This window comes from Myotis lucifugus, unplaced genomic scaffold (assembly GCF_000147115.1).
Source record: "Myotis lucifugus unplaced genomic scaffold, Myoluc2.0 scaffold_198, whole genome shotgun sequence".
Lineage (NCBI taxonomy): Eukaryota > Metazoa > Chordata > Mammalia > Chiroptera > Vespertilionidae > Myotis > Myotis lucifugus.
The window spans coordinates 2506561-2525466 of record NW_005871246.1 but is presented as its reverse complement, the minus strand read 5'-3'; the positions used below and the strand labels follow the sequence as shown (position 1 = coordinate 2525466).

Below are 18906 nucleotides of genomic sequence, written 5' to 3'. Positions count from 1 at the left end.
AGCACAATCAATTAGGTCATTCAAGACTGAAAACATCATCATGGCCTGACCTGCCACTTGTATTCCTAATTGCTTTTCTTTTTTTCTTCACTATTCCCCTGACTTTTTAAAATTAAAAACTTTGTTTCTTGAGGACAGCATCATGATGAATAGTTTTTAAGCTGACCTTGCTTCTAGCTTTTATCTGCTAAACAATGATTCTCTGTGTGCTGAGAGCACCATCACCTGTGACAGGTGTTGAGGTGGAGAAACAGTAGAGACCAACGACTGGAGAAAAAGAAAATGCCTATGAGCATAAGTGTAAGGTTCTGGGATAACAAACATAAGCAGCATGATCCACCTAGAAAAGGACTATTTTTAAAAAAATATATATTTTATTGAGTTTTTACAGAGAGGAAGGGAGAGGGATAGAGAGTTAGAAACATCGATCAGCTGCCTCCTGCACACCCCCCACTGGGGACATGCCCGCAACCAAGGTACATGCCCTTGACTGGAATCGAACGTGGGACCCTTGAGTCCGCAGGCCGACGCTCTATCCACTGAGCCAAACCGGTTAGAGCTAGAAAAGGACTATTTTGAAAGAGTTGAAACCCTTCTCCCCTCACAGAAGCAGCGGAGGAGAGTGCTCACCATCCATTTCCACTAGAAGCTGGTTGAGGGTCTGCTCCTCCTCTGTGTTGGAGAAGCCAGACATGGTGGTGGAGCGCTTCTTGCCCACGGCGTCAATCTCGTCAATGTAGACAATGCAGGGGGCCCGGGCGCGGGCCTCCTTGAAGAGGCTCCGCACACGGGCAGCGCCAAGGCCTGAAGGGACACAGAGGATCAGGAAGCGGACAGGTAATGGGAGATGAACCCTACTCTTGGGTCAGGGGCCAAAGGTGCTCAGCAAGGACGGTGGAATCTCAGCAAGCATCCACTCATGCAAAGAAAACGAGTGGAGGTCACCCTAGAGCAGTGGTTCTCAACCTGTGGGTCGTGACCACTGGGAAAACACATATAGCATATCAGATATTTACATTATGATTCATAACAGTAGCAAAATTACAGTTATGAAGTAGCAACAAAAATAATTTTATGATTGGGGTCACCACAACATGCGGAACTGTATTAAAGGGTCGCGGCATTAGGAAGGTTGAGAACCACTGCAGAGGATGCTCACCCTCCTGAACCACAAGCTTTAAAGAACATCATCACCCAATTCTATATATAAATACAATGTTTCCCATAAATCAGGTTTCGTTTTTCCTTCTCTATTCCCCCCATTTCCTCATTAATTCAGTCACTTAAGGGAGAACATGTGAAAGGAGGGCCATCATGAACAAGTAGTCAGGCGAGCCTGTTTGTAGCCCCCCAAGCAATGCTTACCTCCAATGACCTCCACGAACTCTGGGCCAGCCATTGCCAAGAAGGGCACCTGGGCCTCAGTCGCCACGGCCTTGGCCAGCAGGGTCTTTCCACAGCCAGGTGGTCCAAGCAAAAGCGCACCCTTTGGAACTTTGGCACCAAGTTGAAGGAAGCGCTCTGGGCTCTAGAAATAATGTAACACAACAGATTTTTCTAACGTAATTTTCAAGAAACTGATCCCTTGAAGGTCAATTCATGTGTTGACATGAATCAGCAATGGTGCACATGGTTCTGGGAAAAGCCAGTGTCCCAGAGGCTCTGGGTACGATCAGTGATCGGCTATCAGCCCTTCTGCTGATCAAAACTGTGCATTTAGCTTGTATAGTGCATGTTGTCCCCCACCTCAGCACGGAGAGCTCACCACACAGCACATACATCTGATCAATGTAGTTCTCACCATCTCCTGTTCAGAACCTGTGCTTACCTTCAGATAATCCACAAACTCTTTGACCTCCAGTTTGGCTTCATGCATCCCTGCCACATCCTTGAAGCTGACTCCCTTCCCCGTCTTGCCATCCACAATTGTGAAACGAGCCATTCTAAGCTGATTCTGGGTAGAAAGAACAAAAGGCAGCGAGCTGTGCACTCCCAGAGCTAGATGAGTGCTTCAGTGCTGGCTCCACCTGTGCCGCCCCTTCGTCCCCACCACCCATTTCTGGAGGATCTCATGGAACCTTCCTCCTACCACCCAGAAGGACCAGCCCACACCCTCTCCACTCATGCAGACAGATGGCAGTTAAGGTCATATTTCAGACATACAAGGGGAAATGTTTATTTTACATCATTTACTGTAAGAAAGCTCTCTAGCATCTAGCAATTTGCCTTAAAAAAATAAAACCAGCCCAGCCAGGCGTGCCTCAGTAGCTGAGCACTGACCTGTGAACCAGGTCACAGTTCCATTCCCAGTCAGGACACATGCCCAGGTTGCCGGCTCGATCCCAGTGTGGGGCATGCAGGAGGCAGCTGATCAATGATTCTCTCTCATCATTGATGTTTCTATCTCTCTCTCTCCCTCTCCTTTCCTCTCTGAAATCCATAAAAATATATTAAAAAATAAAATAAAACCCAAAACTCCCACACACAAATTAGGTAATTTAACAATGTCTTTTTTTTTAAATCCTCACCTGAGGACATTTTTCCATTGATTTTTAGAGAGTGGAAAAGAGAGGGAAAGACAGAGAGAAAAATCGATATGAGAGAAACACATCGATTAGTTGTCTCCTGCACACGCCCTGACCAGGGCCAGGGCTGAGAGGAGCCTGCAACCGAGGTACATGCCCTTGACTAGAATCAAACCCGGGACCCTTCGGTCTGCAGGCCAATGCTCTATCCACTGAGCCAAACTGGCTAGGGCTTAACAATCTCTTGCATTATTTTATATTCCATATGACTTTCCCACTACCGTGTAAATTTTTTTCTGATTGTAAAAGTAATGTAAATGCTGATGATGTATTATAGAATTTTACACCTGAAACCTATATAATTTTATTAACCAATGTCACCCCAATAAATTCAATTTAAAATTTAAAAAGTAATATAATAACACTCAATTCTGGGGAGTTTTGGTATAAATGTTAATAGGTAAATTTCTGGAGAGCAATCTGGAAGGATAGCTAAAGGTCCTAGAAAGATGTGTAAACTTCAGCCAATCTACTTAGTAAGGTACATGAGGCAAATAATTAGGCACTCAAAAGATGCATGTGCATAGAATTCGTCAGAGTATTTTTTAAATACAACAACAACAAAAAAATATAGCCATAAATATGCAAGAATTATCAAATTGGTTGAGCAAAATATGGCACATCCCCATGAGACACCATGCTGCTATTAAAAGTAAGGCTGTTGCCGAAACCGGTTTGGCTCAGTGGATAGAGCGTCAGCCTGCGGACTGAAGGGTCCCAGGTTCGATTCCGGTCAAGGGCATGTACCTGTTGCAGGCACATCCCCGGTAGGAGATGTGCAGGAGGCAGCTGATCGATGTTTCTCTCTCATCGATGTTTCTAACTCTCTATCTCTTTCCCTTCCTCTCTGTAAAAAATCAATAAAATATATTTAAAAAAAAAAAAAAAGTAAGGCTGTTGGGGACCCTTTCCCCCTCCCTATGTGGGAGTTCATTCTGTGGGACTCTTTCCTCTCCCCATGTGGGAGTCTGTACTTGTTCTTCAATAAATCTCCACCTTTGCTATACCAGAAAAAAAAAAAAAGTAAGGCTGTTAAGTCTTGAGCTACAGACATAGGAATGTGGTCCTAGTCTAAGTGGACACTAGGAGGTGACACTGTGTCCCTGATACAGGGCCCCTCCTGGTACCTCCTTGTCACAGATCCTAGGGAGGAAGCAGGAGATGCCTTCTGCAGACTTTGCCCCCACTCCCTGGCCCCTCTGATGGGGGTGGGAAATGAATGTTATGACGAATGCCATAACAACAGAATATTTTTAAAGTGTATTATGGATGTTCTTTTAAAGACAACCTTTAAAATTTCTTAGTGTAGCCAGTAGGGAAACCAAAAACAGTCATGCCCAGCTAATGGTAAAAACCGGAGAATAAGCTGTCCTATAAACTCCCTTGACTCAGCCATCCAACAAGTCAAGGAAAAGGGCCCTCAGGTAAAAGTGGTTACTGTACACCCTCCAGTCAGCCAAACAGAAGGAAAGATGAACTGCCAAATTAAGGGTCCAGGCTGGCCTCTGCAACAGGTTCATTTTCACTGTACACTTATTCTGTTGTTTATGGGAAACGCATTCAGCCAGAACACACACACAAATCCTAACACTGCAAGTTCAATGAGATGTGATTTGTGCAACTTACAAAAGCACTGAATCCTCCTTCCCTTCCTGTCATTCCAGTCAAACGAAAAACATACCACAGGATGGCCAAGCCCACCGCTGTCATTCCCAAGGCGTAGAGGGCACTAGTGCAAGAAAGAGAGGCAGTTACAGGCTCAGAAGTGGCAGCCAGGCAGCTAACAGTCACGCTTTATAAAGTCAGGGACCAGGGACCACGGACATTTCAAAGATGAGAAGAGCTACCCCTCCCTCTAGAGCAACATGTAGAACAAATGGTTGTGAAAATGGGTTTCCTTGTCCAGTTCTCACCAATTACCCTCTTTCATAAAGTTTTTCCAGTGTCAGATGGAGTGTAGAAACTCTAGAGATACAGTATATATAACCTTGGCATGAAGCCATAATAGCTGATGCCACACACTCATTCTATTATCTAGAGGAGCGGTTCTCAAATGACCCTTTCACAGGGGTCACCTAAGACCATCGGAAAACACATATATAATTACATATTGTTTTTGTGATTAATCACTATGCTTTAATTATGTTCAATTTGTAACAATGAAAATACATCCTGCATATCAGATATTTACATTACAATTCATAACAGTAGCAAAATTACAGTTATGAAGTAGCAACGAAAATAATTTTATGGTTGGGGGGGTCACCACAACATGAGAAACTATATTAAAGGGTCGCAGCATTAAGAAGGTTGAGAACCACTGATCTAGAGCCTTGTGATAATTAACAAACCAACCAGAGCAGGTTTTCACATTCGATAAATTTCATTTTCAAAAGTAGGCCATTAAATCAGTGGATAGGGCATCAGCCTGTGGACTGAAGGATCCCGGGTTCGATTCCTGTCAGGGGCACATGCCCAGGTTGCAGGCTTGATCCCCAGAAGGGGATGTACAGGAGGCAGCGGATAGATGATTCTCTCTCATCGTTGATGTTTCTCTCTCCCACTCCCTTCCACTCTCTGAAATCATTAAAAGTATATTAAAAAAAAAAAAAAAAGTAGGTTGTTAATTTTGGTTAGTTAGGCAGGATAAGCCTAGAACAAATAGTACACCCTGGGATGTCAACCCTCCACGTGAAGAGGGGAAGCCACCCATCTGCCCTGTACCCCTATTATACCTATAGTAAACCAGAGGCGCAGCCTCAGAGCCCTGAGCCTTCAGGAGCCAGTAGGTTATAGAATTTAAAGGCACAGATCATTTCACAGATGTGCTTGCCAGTCACTGAGTCTTATAAGAATTACAAAGCATGTCCATGAGCCAACAGTAAATCTCTCTGTACATGGCCTTCAGCCACTGTTAGTCCCAGCATATAGTTAGAGCCCCCCTGACTGTGCTGATTGATCTGCTCCCACTAAAGAGTCTGCTGGCCTATGGCCTACAGTCTCTATTTCTCTTTGCAACACTGAATCAAGAATTTCTGCTGGTTATACGTGTTTTTCCCCTTTCTAATCCACTTTCCTATTTGAAGAAGACAGCAACCCCATAATGTGCTAAATTCATAAATACAACCAGACAAGTAAAGCAAGTAACTAAGATAAATTTCACACATTTCCAAATTTCTCAGGATTATATACATTATTTATCCTCCCACAAGGGGGTCTGTTAACTGTAGGAAGGCCAATTTGAAATTTTTGCTTGTAGTTTGTTTCTTGCATTACAAAGCCAAGCCTGGTTTAGTTCAAGGACCAACAAAGGTGACACATACTTTCCAAAGAATCCTGTACGCTTATAGGAAACCGGGATCCTGTCCTTGCCTTCGATATTCAGCTCATCTTCAGCCGCTCGAAGCTTCTCTTCAAATTTGTCGATGTTTGCGACCTGCATTCGGTACATCAAAGCCAGCCTCTGGGGGCAGAAGGCACAGGGCCTGTGAGTGATGCCGATTCCTCAAACAAACAGATGTCATTCAGAAACTACATCCACATCTAAAAAACTTTCGTTGTCTCAAACACAATTACATCAAAATTTTAACAGCTATGCTTTCTCTTATTTTCACAAATAGGAACATTTTAAGAAAATGGAGAGGCATTTGCATTTTAAACTCAGCACCCTGCCCCACACAGCTGTGTGCAGAGCACAGAGATAGTGACAATTCTGCAGTACTGGGTGGGGACACAGTCCACTACCGAAGGCAAAATATGAAGGTGTGTGTTTAACCACTGACTGAATCTGAAATTCAACTAAGTGGGTGTCTTTGTTCTCAGTAAACCTTTCCTGGACATAGAAGAAACTGCCTCCTCCAGATACAGTCTTTTGAGAAAGGAAACTAAAAACCAGTCTAGGAATCCATACTGAGTCCCCAAGTCTGTTCTCAATGAGTTGAACTCATCACAGGGATTGATCGCTCCTGGGCTAGCTAGTCTGAAGCTTCCACAGAATAAATATCTGTGCAACCCTCTAGGGAGGAGCATAAATCCCACATCATTTTCCTAAGATCCTGCTCCACATGCTTTCCAAAGTTAAATCGTTCCAAGCTCAGATTCTAAACACACTCTGGAATCTAAACTGAGCAACTAGATTTACCCCTGGACCTTAAGAGTCTCAAAAAATCTCTTGTGGAGTAACTGTCACTCATAGTCCAGTTGGCCGGGCTCCACTTTGTGGGGTAATAGGCCAGATGGAGAGGCAGACAAGAGGACCAACCAGTCACAATACAGTGACCATGACCTGTGCTGGAACACCCACTTCCTCAGCTGCTGAATAATGTAACAGATCCCATATGTTTGATCTGGATTTCTTCAATGCTTTGATCACTCATACCGGGCTTAACCATATAAATGGGGTCACAACTTAATTGAAGGGAAAAACGTAGAAATGACCCCCTTTCTATGCCAAGATCCAGGAGCACAATATATGATTCCAGAAGCCAATTCAACTCCCGTCCTCTTTAAAACTGGTCACCTGGGCCTGAATCATCCTCTCACTTCTGTAAGGCCCTGTAGCAGCCACCCAGATCACTCAATACTCAGAGACAAGCAGCACCCATCATCACCGCTCTTTTTTTTTTCTTTTTTGTAGAGAGAGAGAGACAGAAACAGAGAAGAAACATCGATTTGTTGTTCCACTTATTTATGCATTCACTGGTTGATTCTTGCATGTGCCCTGACCAGGGATTGAACCCCCAACCTTGGCATATTGGGATAATGTTTTAACCAACTGAGCTACCTAATGAGGGCATCACCATTCATTTCTGAAGTGTGCTGGAATTTAACTTTTACTTTCAGCAGACTATGTGTTGATCCTATCATCCCAACTAAATTACAAGCCCTTATAAGTGACAACCAGCTGCAAACACCATGCTAGATATCTGATGTAAGAGTCACTGGGTTGTGCTGTACTCACAGCCAAGCATCTTAGGGCAGGATGAGCACTCCAGTGACACCTCAACCATATTAAAAAACCAGAGTAGAGAATGTAGTGCACATGGGCATGCTGTGGGAGCATGATGTAAGGGAGAGAATACTCCCTTCCTCTCTGAAATCAATAAAAATATATTTAAAAAATAAAAAAATAAAGTCCTGGGTGAAAAAAGACAACAGAAAAAAAAATTCTGATGTCAATGTTACCTTTCTGGGGCCAAACTATGGTGCTGTGGCTACCGGAGAATGAAAAGAATGGAATCAGAGATTGGAGAGTGATTCATTTTCACCCAACCTTTTGGGGCCGTTTCCATACGCCTCACCTCATTTCCCAGCAGTGCCAGACAACTAGGCCACTGACACTAGGGTGTGTCTCTCCCAATCTTTGATGCCTAACCTTGTACCTGGTATGAAATCCCACACTCCTGACCCCTCTGCAGTGTCTGCCACCTCCTCTGGTTAGGGCACCACTCTCTAGTTCTGACTATGCTGGGCTTCTCTCCTGAGGTGAGGGGGATGTCTGAGCTAGGAAATGAAAAAGGTTCCTTGTTCCCTTTCTTTTTTGCTCTTGTTGGAGGACCAGCCCTTGTAGACTCTAGTCTTTTAGCCACCCCCTCACAGTACTGTTAGTTTCTTGCCCCCATTCTAAACCCCCAAGAGATTTCTGCTTCGCCAACCACTAGTCACCTCATATCACCTGCATTTGCCAAAAGCTACCCCGTCTGTTAACCTCTGGCCAGCACCACACCACACACCTCAAGAGAATGAACAAATGCTCAGGACTGCAGCTGGCTCCTCTCCCCTTAGTACCAGGGAGTCACCACTATGACCACCCTGTCACTACTTCTAACTCTTCCTTTTGATGTACAGACATCATGGCAGCTGTGGACCCCACTAGCTTCTATTGGAGACAACACTGCCTTTCCCCATTTTAAGCTCCATCTTAGTGAGCTACCACTCAAAAACCTCCAACAAATCCTCCTTCAAATAAAGATACTCACATCTTCTTTTAAGAAAACATAAAATATGACAACCAAAAAAATGAGAGTGGGCAGGGGCTGAGTGAAAAGGAGGATACACACTCGTCTCCAGGTCTTTCCATGCTTGTGCCCTTGTCATCACTCACAGGTCGCCCGAATACCACGGCTCCAGGGTGCAGGTACACTTCCACCACGTCGCTCTCAGGTACCACCTGGACCCGCTGCACCTCGCCTTTGGCCAGCATCTCGTTGACAAAGTCATTCCAGGAAATGTTGCCCCCACTGCTGCTAAATGCATTCAGCAGGCTCATGACAACAGCGATGATGAACAATGTGCGCAGCCTCTCACGGTACATCTGGTCCTCTCTCTCCTTGCGCTTCCTCTCCTCTGTGAGTAGGGATCAGGAGTGTTAGACGTAGGCCACAGGCCAAGTGCACCCTCTATGCTTTACATCCTTTCATCAGCAAAGCTCAACATTAAGACAGTAGTCTCATCTTCCATAAGATCCTACATTTTGGCTTATTTTTCAACAAAGTGATTCGAGACAAACGGTAATCACAAGCTATTCAAAGTCACCAACATTCCATTCAGAGGTCCCACCAGCTTAGAAAATATGAAACCATTTTTAACATAAAAAAGCTTTCCAGGCCCTGGCCATATGGCTCAGTTGGTTTAAGCATCATCGTATACACTGAAGGAAAGCCAGTTTGATTCCCAGTTAGGGCACATACCCAAGTTGCAGGTTTGAGCTCCGGTCAGGAGACAACTGAACGATGTCTGTCAGTCTGTCTGTCTGTCTCTCTCCCTCTCACTCTCTAATATCAATAAAAACATTAAAAAACAAAACAAAAAACCTCCCAGGACCACCACAAAGTGCAGCTACACAGTAAACTCCTTCACTAAAAACATATCTGACCCAAGCCATAATAAAGTCAGGTACTTCAGGTTCCAGGTTTGATTAGATACTAAACATCATCAACAGAGTATTTATGACACATGTGTAAGTATTAATAACAATAAAACAAATGTTTTACCACCACCTACCTTAAGAAATAAAATCTTTCCTGCCTGGCCAATGTGGCTCAGTGGTTGAGCGTTAACCTATGAACCAGGAAGTCATGGTTAGACTCTGGTCAGGGCACATGCCTGGGTTGTGAGCTTGACCCCCAACAGGGAGTATGAAGAAGATAGCCTATCAATGATTCTTTCTCATCACTGATGTTTCTATTTCTGTCCCTCTCCCTTCCTCTCTGAAATAAAAAAATTATTTTTAAAAAATGATAATAAATTAGCCCTAGCCAGTTTGGTTCAGTGGATAGAGCATTGGCCTGTGGACTGAAGGGTTCTGGGTTTGATTCCAATCAATGGCACATGCCCGGGTTGCGGGATCGAGGCAGCAGATCCATGATTCTCTCTCATCATTGATGTTTCTATCTCTCTCTTGTTTTCCCTTCCTCTCTGAAATCAATAAAAATATATTTAATAATAATAATAATAATAAATTAAAATAAAGGAAATAATACCTTTCCGATGCCTCTGAAGACCCCATGTGCCCTCCCCGCAACCACTATGTTACACTTGATATTTATCATAATGAGTAACATTCAAATAAGTTATATATCATTCATCACAATAACATTTGAAAAGGGCAAGATAGCCCTGGCCAGTTGATTGGAGCATCATGCCGTACACTGTAGGGTCCCTGGCTCGATTTCCAGTCAGGGCACATGCCTAGGTTGTGGGTTTGGTCGCCGGTCAGGGCAAATACTGGAGGCAGCCAATGGATGTACCTCTCTCACACAGATTTCTTCTCTCTCTCTCTCTCTCTCTCTCTCTCTTTTACTCTCTCTAAAAATAATTAAATATATATTTAAAGTGCAAGTAGACATATACTGGGGTCCACTTAATTCTGGGAACTACTTAATTCTAGACTATTCTTTTTTTTTAATATATTTTATTGATTTTTTTTACAGAGAGGAAGGGAGAGGGATAGAGAGTTAGAAACATCGATGAGAGAGAAACATCGATCAGCTGCCTCTTGCACACCCCCACTGGGGATGTGCCCGCAACCAAGGTACATGCCCTTGACCGGAATCGAACCTGGGACCCTTGAGTCCGCAGGCCGACGCTCTATCCACTGAGCCAAACCGGTTAGGGCTAGACTATTCTTAAAGAACAATTCTTTCTCAGATCCATCAGATAACCCCACCACCACCACCACCACCACACTGCATTACTCAGTTATTTTTTTTTTTAATTTTTAAGTTGATTTCAGAGAGGAAAGGAGAGGGAGAGAGAGACAGAAACATCAATGATCAGAGAGAATCATTGATTGGCTGCCTCCTGCACGCTCCCCACTGGTGATCAAGCCTGCAACATGGGCATGTGGCCTTGGCCAGAAACGAACCTGGGACCCTTCAGTCCGCAGGCCAATGCTCTATCCACTGAGCAAAACAAGCTAGGGCGCATTACTCAGTTATTAATACCCCACTTAGGATATAGATAGCTTCAAGTTCAGTTCTTGGGAATGGAAAAAGACAGAAGACTCAACCCCGGATCTAGAGTCATGAGGAAACCTCGGGAGAGGTGAGTCAACCTCAGCACATGGTGGACAGAATAACACTCCAGGAAGAAGGGAATGAGGGAGAAACTTTTGGGGAGGAACAGAAAGCACGTGCAGGGGTCACTTTTCTCTGGCCCAGAGCAAAGCTGGGAAACAGTTCTATAAGTGGCTGGATTTTAGTGACCCACCAAAGGCCAGACCACACGGTCTTCTGCCCAAGTCCCCTAACCAGATAAGCCCCTCCTCTGCTGAGGTGGAGGGAAAGGTGCTGTATTTTAATTATATGGTGCTCTCCATGGTCATGGCCCACTTACCCCAGTCCTTACAACCATCCGGCACCTCTGTTTACAAAAAGAGGCCCTAGAACTCCTCCTGTGGAGCTCACCTGTACAGTGTGGGTCATCCTCCCCAACACTCCAACTAGATTTTACCAGACCTGTTGTTAATGATGCCCACTGAGAAATGCAAGCAATCTTTCACCATGTTTTGCCCAAGATGGGTCCAGATCTCAGCAGCCAAAACTTCAGCCACTTATTTGTCCTCCCAAAATCCATGTGTTCCTTCATGCACAAACGTGCACATCCCCTTAGGGGAAGCAAGAGAGGACCCAGGACAAATGCAGGGTTCAGCCCAAAGCCTGGGGTGGGAGGTCCACAGCAAGCTACACATGTAGTCACTTCTCCCAGGACAAGAGCACAGGTGGAACTCACTGTGCACCTGCTCCTCTCTGCACTGCCTAGAGGTATCACCACAAACACACCATCTTTCTCTCCAACAATCAGAGGAATTCAAAAACATTTTAAATCAGTTTAAAACTCAAGTGACAAAACAGAGAACAGAACAAATAAAGAATTCAAAAATTGAAAAAAACACACACAAATGAAACCCACTGAGAAGGCTGTCCTAGTAATCGTTTTGAAAACATGATGGTAAATATATTTCGTATCTTGTTATAATAGATTATAGTAATAAACCTAATATTTAAAGTTCATACTCACAAAAGGCAGCTAAATAAAGGCTACAAATTATTTTGGAAAGCAAATTTATGTTCTCAGGTGAGTATTAATTACTTAGAAACCATCTATTTCAAATATTTTATTTTCAATCTTGTTTTCTAATAAGTAACACTGACAGTCATCAAACCACAACACACTGACCTGAATGAGGTTCATGCCAACATCTCTCCTTTAGAGGCTTTATATGATCACAATGTCTATTTTCGATACATTTAAGATGCTGAACTTGTAATCCCCTGTTCCTGACTGGGTGGCTGCAGTGCACAAATCAACTGTTGTTCCTTAATGCTCTGCACGTAATGCCCCACCACACCCCATGTGAAAGGGTTAAAAAAGCAATTCTGTGACTCACAACCATCTGTTCTAGAGTGCGAAACAGATCTACAATTTTCAAAAGATATATCTTGGTGTTAAATAAGACAGTTCTGCAGAATGTCTAAAAACAGTAAAAGGACAGTTTGGATTGGACTCCAATGAACACCTGTTCTGTTTTCTTCACAAAAGTTCAATTCTTTTCAAATAAAAACCAGACTGGTGTGTATGTCTGTACGTGTACACACACACACACACACACACACATACACACACACACACACACACACACAGCTGCACCCTTAGTACAAGCTGCCCCAGTTCCTTCATTCTCATTATTATCAGCTCCTTAGAGGTAAATTCAGTTCAAACTTACATTTTTATTTCCCTCACTCTTTATATGATCATCTGGTCCCAATTTCAGAGTAGAGATAAGACTTAACATTTGCAAGTGAATTCACTGTGAACTGGGACTGGAGGCTGACACAGGATCACAGTGGTCCTCTCATAGGACAGTGATCTCCGATGTTCTCTTTACACTGCACCCTCCTCTCCTCTGGGGGCTACTTCTCAAGCCTACTAACCAGGTGTGTATGGGGTGAGTTTAGCCAAGGAGTCCTAGTGCCTTCCTCGTGCCCCAGAACTCTTGAGTATGGCGGAGATTTAAGATTCACTTTTTCCATGCAAAGAACAGAAATGCTCCCTACCTTTAGGCATTCTGAAGAGGACACAAGACAGGTGCTGATGAAAGCGTCTCTAAAAGGACAGACAGGAAGGATCCAGCAACAGAATTAGAGATTGGGGATAGGTGTACTCGGGGAGAGGAGCACAGGTGCCTGGGCTTGCCCTACTTTTAAGACAGGTTTTCTGCCCTGGCCAGTATTCTCAGTGGTTACAGTATCTGCCCTCACAGTTGCAGTTTTGATTCCTGTTCAAGGGCATATACCCGGGTTGCAGGTTTGATCCCCAGCCTTGTTGGGGCACATGCAAGAGGCAAACAATTGATCTCTCCCCCCCCCACTTCTCTCTCCCTCCCTCCCACTCTCTCTAAAAATAAAAAAAAATCAATGGAAAAAAATAAGATAGGTTTCCTGTTGCTTAGGCTAGAATGTGCTTGTGAAGGCAACAAAGCCAGCCATCATTCCAGAACATCCAATAGAGCTACCTTCATCATCTTCAGGGGTCCTCCCCTTGGATTTATCATGGTCCTTAGTCTTCTGCTTCTTCCTTGAGGTGTTGAAATAGTAAGTGCCACCTACAAGGAATAGGGAAAGTGTTTAACAATCAAGATCTGCAACCATAGTGGAATACTTAGGAGAAGAGTACATTTTCAAATAACCAAATAAAAATAGAAACTATCTAAAACCTATGATGTAGCCAGAACCGGTTTGGCTCAGTGGCTAGAGCGTTGGCCTGCGGACCGAAAGGTCCCAGGTTCGATTCCGGTCAAGGGCATGTACCTTGGTTGCAGGCATATCCCCAGTAGGAGATGTGCAGGAGGCAGCTGATCAATGTTTCTCTCTCATCGATGTTTCTAACTCTCTATCTCTCTCCATTCCTCTCTGTAAAAAATCAATAAAATATATTAAAAAAAATAAATAAATAAAACCTATGATGTAGAAGTTTGAGATAAAGCATTTTCTTCTATCATTCTTAGTACAGTATTTACAAATCCTAAATAATAAAAGCCTAAGATGCAAATCAACCAAAAGGTGGAATGACCAGTCACTATGATGCACACTGACCACCAGAGGGAAGACGCTCAACGCAGGAGCTGCCCAGCCAGCAGGCCCCAGGCCAGCCAAGGCAGGTGCCAACAGGGGACCCCCTGATCGCCCTGCCCCACCGGTTGCCCCACAGAGGGAGGTGACAGGAAGTGGCTGGGGGCGGGGCTGGCAAGCAGGGGCGGGGCCTGATCGCCCCCAGATCGACCCACTGATTGGCCCTGATTGCCAACTAGACCTAGGGACCCTACCTGTGCACGAATTTTGTGCACTGGGCCTCTAGTTATAGAATAATAAACTACTTCAACTTATGAAATACCTCTGTGATTTAAATTAGTGAATGCGAGGAAGTGAAAATTAGTTATGAACTTAAATTTGAGAACGTGTCAGGAATTTGTTGAAGAATAATCCCTTTAATATATACAGTCACTTTAAATGAACAAATAAAGGACACAAGTGACTTTGGCACATGTAGTAAGGCAGCAAGCCAACTGTCACCATCACCAAAACAGGACTACATAATACTCCTCACACAAAAGGCCTATTTTATCTAAGGTCTTAACAAATCAGTGTTAAAAATGGGGGGAAAAGATTCTCAAAACTATGACCGAGTTGTACTTTTCTTCACAGACATTAACAGAATCACAAGTGAAACTACCTTGATGGCCACCTGACACAGATCAGGCTGTTGAAGGTTGAAGGTGTGCCACTGGGCACACATGTAGATTTAAATGAAAAAACAAGATAGCCCTAATCGGTTTGGCTCAGTGAATAGAGCGTCAGCCTGCGGACTGATGGGTCCCAGGTTCGATTTTGGTCAAGGGCATGTACCTTGGTTGTGGGCACATCCCCAGTAGGGAGTGTGCAGGAGGCAACTGATCGATGTTTCTCTCTCATCAATGTTTCTAACTCTCTATCCTTCTCCCCTCCTCTCTGTAAAAAATCAATAAAATATATTAAAATAAAATAAAAAGAGAAAAAACACAGATACCAGATGTGCAAACTGCCCCCAAGTCACAGCTTTCTCACCATGTGTGGACACCAGGCTATTTGATGTATACTAGCAGTCAGAAGATTTTACTTTTTCCCTATTCCAACTGGATAAAGGAGGGAGTCAAATTACAGAAGTCACTCCTTAAGATCCTTTGACCTAAGGTCAAGAGAGACAGTAGGATGTCAGAGTCTCACTAAACAGTGCAAGACTATAGTGAAAGCAAATTATTTCCAGGCTAGTTTTAGTTACCTTCTGGTTATAAAACACATGAGCCACTCTGTAGATCCTTACAAATGTTCTTGGAGCTGGCTAGAGAACAGGAAAACATGACAAAACTTTTCAAGCAGCCCAATTATTGCTATACACCAGAATTTAAAAAAAAACAAATGATTCAAAATAAGCAAAAATGGCCTGTTCTGATCTTAGACAACCATCCTTTTTGTAAACTTCATTTCAAAGCATCTAAGGACTCATGATATATAGAAGCCAAAGGTCTGACTAGTGATTTCGTTTTTCTGTCAATGTCAAACCAGCAACAATACCCTTTATTTACTCACAAATGGCCCAGGCTTTGCCTGTCACTTGTCTTTCAACAGATACACACCTAAAAGCTTCCAGAGCCTCACTGGATTCTGGACCAGATGCTGTTTCAATAACAATCCATGGATCCCTTCAAAGGTAGGGGTTAATAGTCGCAATTGGAAACTCTGAAAAAAAAAAAAAATGACAACAAGGATCAGTCTTCCAGTTACTACAGTAGTGTACCAGTCTATATTTCCAAAGTTCTGTTTTCAAGATGAGCATTCTCCCACTTGAATATGTTTCATATTCTTAAGGCCAATTTAATTTTTTCTGTATCTATGTTGGCAATTTCTTTATTTGTTCTATTATTTATTTTATTGGTTGATTGATATGAGACAGAGAAAGAGAAAGAAAAAAAAAGAGAAAAAGGAGAGAAACATCTATGTGTTGTTTCATTTAATTTTTTTTAAACACAATTACTTTATTGAGTTCTTATAATTAAATACTGCCAACTAGCATTACTTCCACTCATGCATTATTGAAAACAAAAGGATTATTTCCTTGGTATTTTCAAATGATGCATTATACAATAAACAAAAGAAGTTAGAACTTAAAATGCACCCTGATTAATTATGTAAACTGGTAATTTTTTTAAAAAGCATAACTAATAATTTGGTTCTTCATAAAATGGAAATTTAAATATTTCTCCTGATAATCTTGAGGTTATCATTATGTTATCAGTAGTGCAAAGTGTGGCACACAGAGTTTCATCTAGAAAGGTGTCTTATACACCTTATTAAACAAATGAAATGTGCTTAACAAAATGCATACAGTCAATGCATGATAGAAAGCATGTTTGAAATACAAGGCAGCCTTCACTTATTGATGAATTCATTGGTTACTTCTTGTACATGCCCAGACCAGAGATCAAACCCAAATCCTTGGCGTATCGAGAGGATGCTCTAACCAACTAAGCTACCCAGCCAGGGTCATTTATTTTTAATTTTTTTTCCTTAGCTCATTTCTGCTCTGTTGCTGCTATGAAGAAAAGTTAACACCTTGCTCAATGCTCCTCGGTGAGGAGCACATTACATGCAATTTCCTTTAGCAATAGAATGAAAATTCCTAGTCCATACAATTATTGTCCCATTTAATAAATACTACTATTCTTGACTCAGTGACAAGAAGAGATCATATAGAAGAGGGCCACAGAGTGTGGACTGGACCTAATAAATAAGCAACATCAGTGTGTTAAATAGAGTACACACAAAAATCATCATTCTTCAATGTCAGCCCCAAAGACTGTTTAAACCAGCTTACTTAGTTTATTACTATTATAGCCATTGGTGAGAGAATTTGCTTAGATTTCACAAGTATGTGTGAGTTGTTTATTTAAGCCCTTATTTTACAGAATAAGCAAAGGGTCAGACTTAAGATAATAAGTTATGTTCCTTCTCAATAGAATGAAAAAAAAGGGGGGGGGGCAGCATATCTATAGTTGCCCTCAAGTTCAGGAAAGTGGCCAGTAATCTAGAATAGGACTATAATTAAAATTGGTTCTCAAATTATGTAAAAATAATAATAAATTTCGACCTAAAATGTGAGGGTTGAATTGCTAAGAAAGGTCTGGGAGGAAAAAATCAGCTAAAAACGCACCAGGACTTAGGGCTTGCTTTCAGGATGAAATGTCAACCTTAGCAGGGCCTGGAACACAGCATTCACATCGAAGGTGCTCCATGAATTTGTATTGATAACGTTTGAGGCTGCTGCACGACAAAAGTAAACTACACCTACGTGGTATTTTGCTCACACAAACCCTCAGGCCACTGAGGACTGTGGCCAGCTACTATGTGCAAGGTGGTAAAATTCATCTTGATGGGCTCTGATCTATGAGCCAAATGTAAAATACTTCTCTAATAGAAAATGATGAAACTCTTATTGTCTTCAATTTTAAAACGCAAGGAATACAGACAGAAAATACCAACACACGAAGTACGGGCTGGAAACACCCAAGCCAGGGCCTGCACGATGCACTACCTCCTCCCAGCCCCGGCGGGAGCGGCATCTACGCGACCCGGGTTACCTGCAGGACTCGGCCTCCAGCCTCGGCGACACCCATCGGAGTCCTGTAGACGAAGTACGGCCACCTCCTCCCGAACCCGACGTAGAGACTCGGGCCCCAGCCCAAGCAAGGGCCCCACAGCCGCCCGGGACCCGGACCCTGGCCCTGCCGGAGGGCACGCAGCAGCAGCCACGCGGCCGCCATGTTGGCCCGGAAGCGGCGCCGGCCTGGTTGGAGACTCCTCGAGGCGCCTGCGCGGTTGGGGCTTCCCAGGCTTCGTCCCCCGGAGCCGGCTTCCGGGTCGCGCAGCGTCTGGGCACCGGTCCCGCAGGGACTTCCTACAGGTTTATGGAGGTGCCGCGGCGGAGAGTGCCGCCAGTACAGCTGCAGCCTGGCTGGCCCGGGAGGGAAGTACAGGCACTCGGCGCCGGGCCAGGGGTGGGGAGGGGTTGGCTGCAGCAGGTTCCGGGTCACCGCGTGGAGCGAGAGAGCCGAGGGGAATGCGAGCCGACAGCGGCGTCCGATCCCCGCCCGGGCCTTCACGCGGACCTGCCTGGGTTAAGAGGAAGAATGTTGAGAAGGAGGGTCACGCAGTAACCCCGGCGCCGACACAAATGTGGAATCTCGCCCTACAAGATGTTTAATTTTGAGTAGACAACAACTCAGCTCGTTATATTCTGGAGGCACGCTGACTCAGTTCTGAAAGTCATTTCCAGCCGTGGAGGGCAGGATCGCGCCGGGACAGAGCGTCCACTAGCTGCTCTTGGATAGCCAGAAGTCTGGTTTAATCCGCGGCTCAAACTGTTCGCCCTGCGGGGTCCTGACCTCACCCAACCCACCCCTTTCCTGGCCCACCTTAGCTCTGGGTATGAATGTTAGTTCTCAGACTAATGATTGCTGAGAGCTGTAAAGCTTGTTGAGTAGGAAAAGCAAAGAATAAGGTGGATGTATTACAGGGGTAGGGTTAGGATGTGCTTTTCTGTAGCCCCTGAATTCCTGAGCATGAATCATAACCATTTTCCTGAGTGCTAACTAGTGCCTGGCTCCATTTAATACGCTCTGATTTAATACAACTCTGAGAAGCAAATACTTTTTAAAAAATATATATTTTTATTGATTTCAGAGAGGAAAGGAGAGGGAGAGAAAGAAACATCAATGATGAGAGAGAAT

At 43.8% G+C, this 18906-nt stretch overlaps 1 protein-coding gene across 1 annotated transcript; it reads right to left on the bottom strand.

Annotated features, from left to right (window-relative positions):
- Positions 1 to 586: 586 nt before the first annotated feature.
- SPG7 (SPG7, paraplegin matrix AAA peptidase subunit) lies at positions 587 to 18118 on the bottom strand. Its single transcript, XM_006097359.3, has 9 exons — positions 17758 to 18118; positions 15757 to 15859; positions 13600 to 13689; positions 8689 to 8930; positions 5909 to 6048; positions 4212 to 4314; positions 1829 to 1954; positions 1366 to 1528; positions 587 to 804 (listed from the first exon to the last, which is right to left on the bottom strand). Exons 1-9 carry the CDS (start codon positions 17938 to 17940, stop codon positions 602 to 604), a joined length of 1353 nt encoding a protein of 450 aa, XP_006097421.1. The 5' UTR covers positions 17941 to 18118; the 3' UTR covers positions 587 to 601.
- Positions 18119 to 18906: the final 788 nt, after the last annotated feature.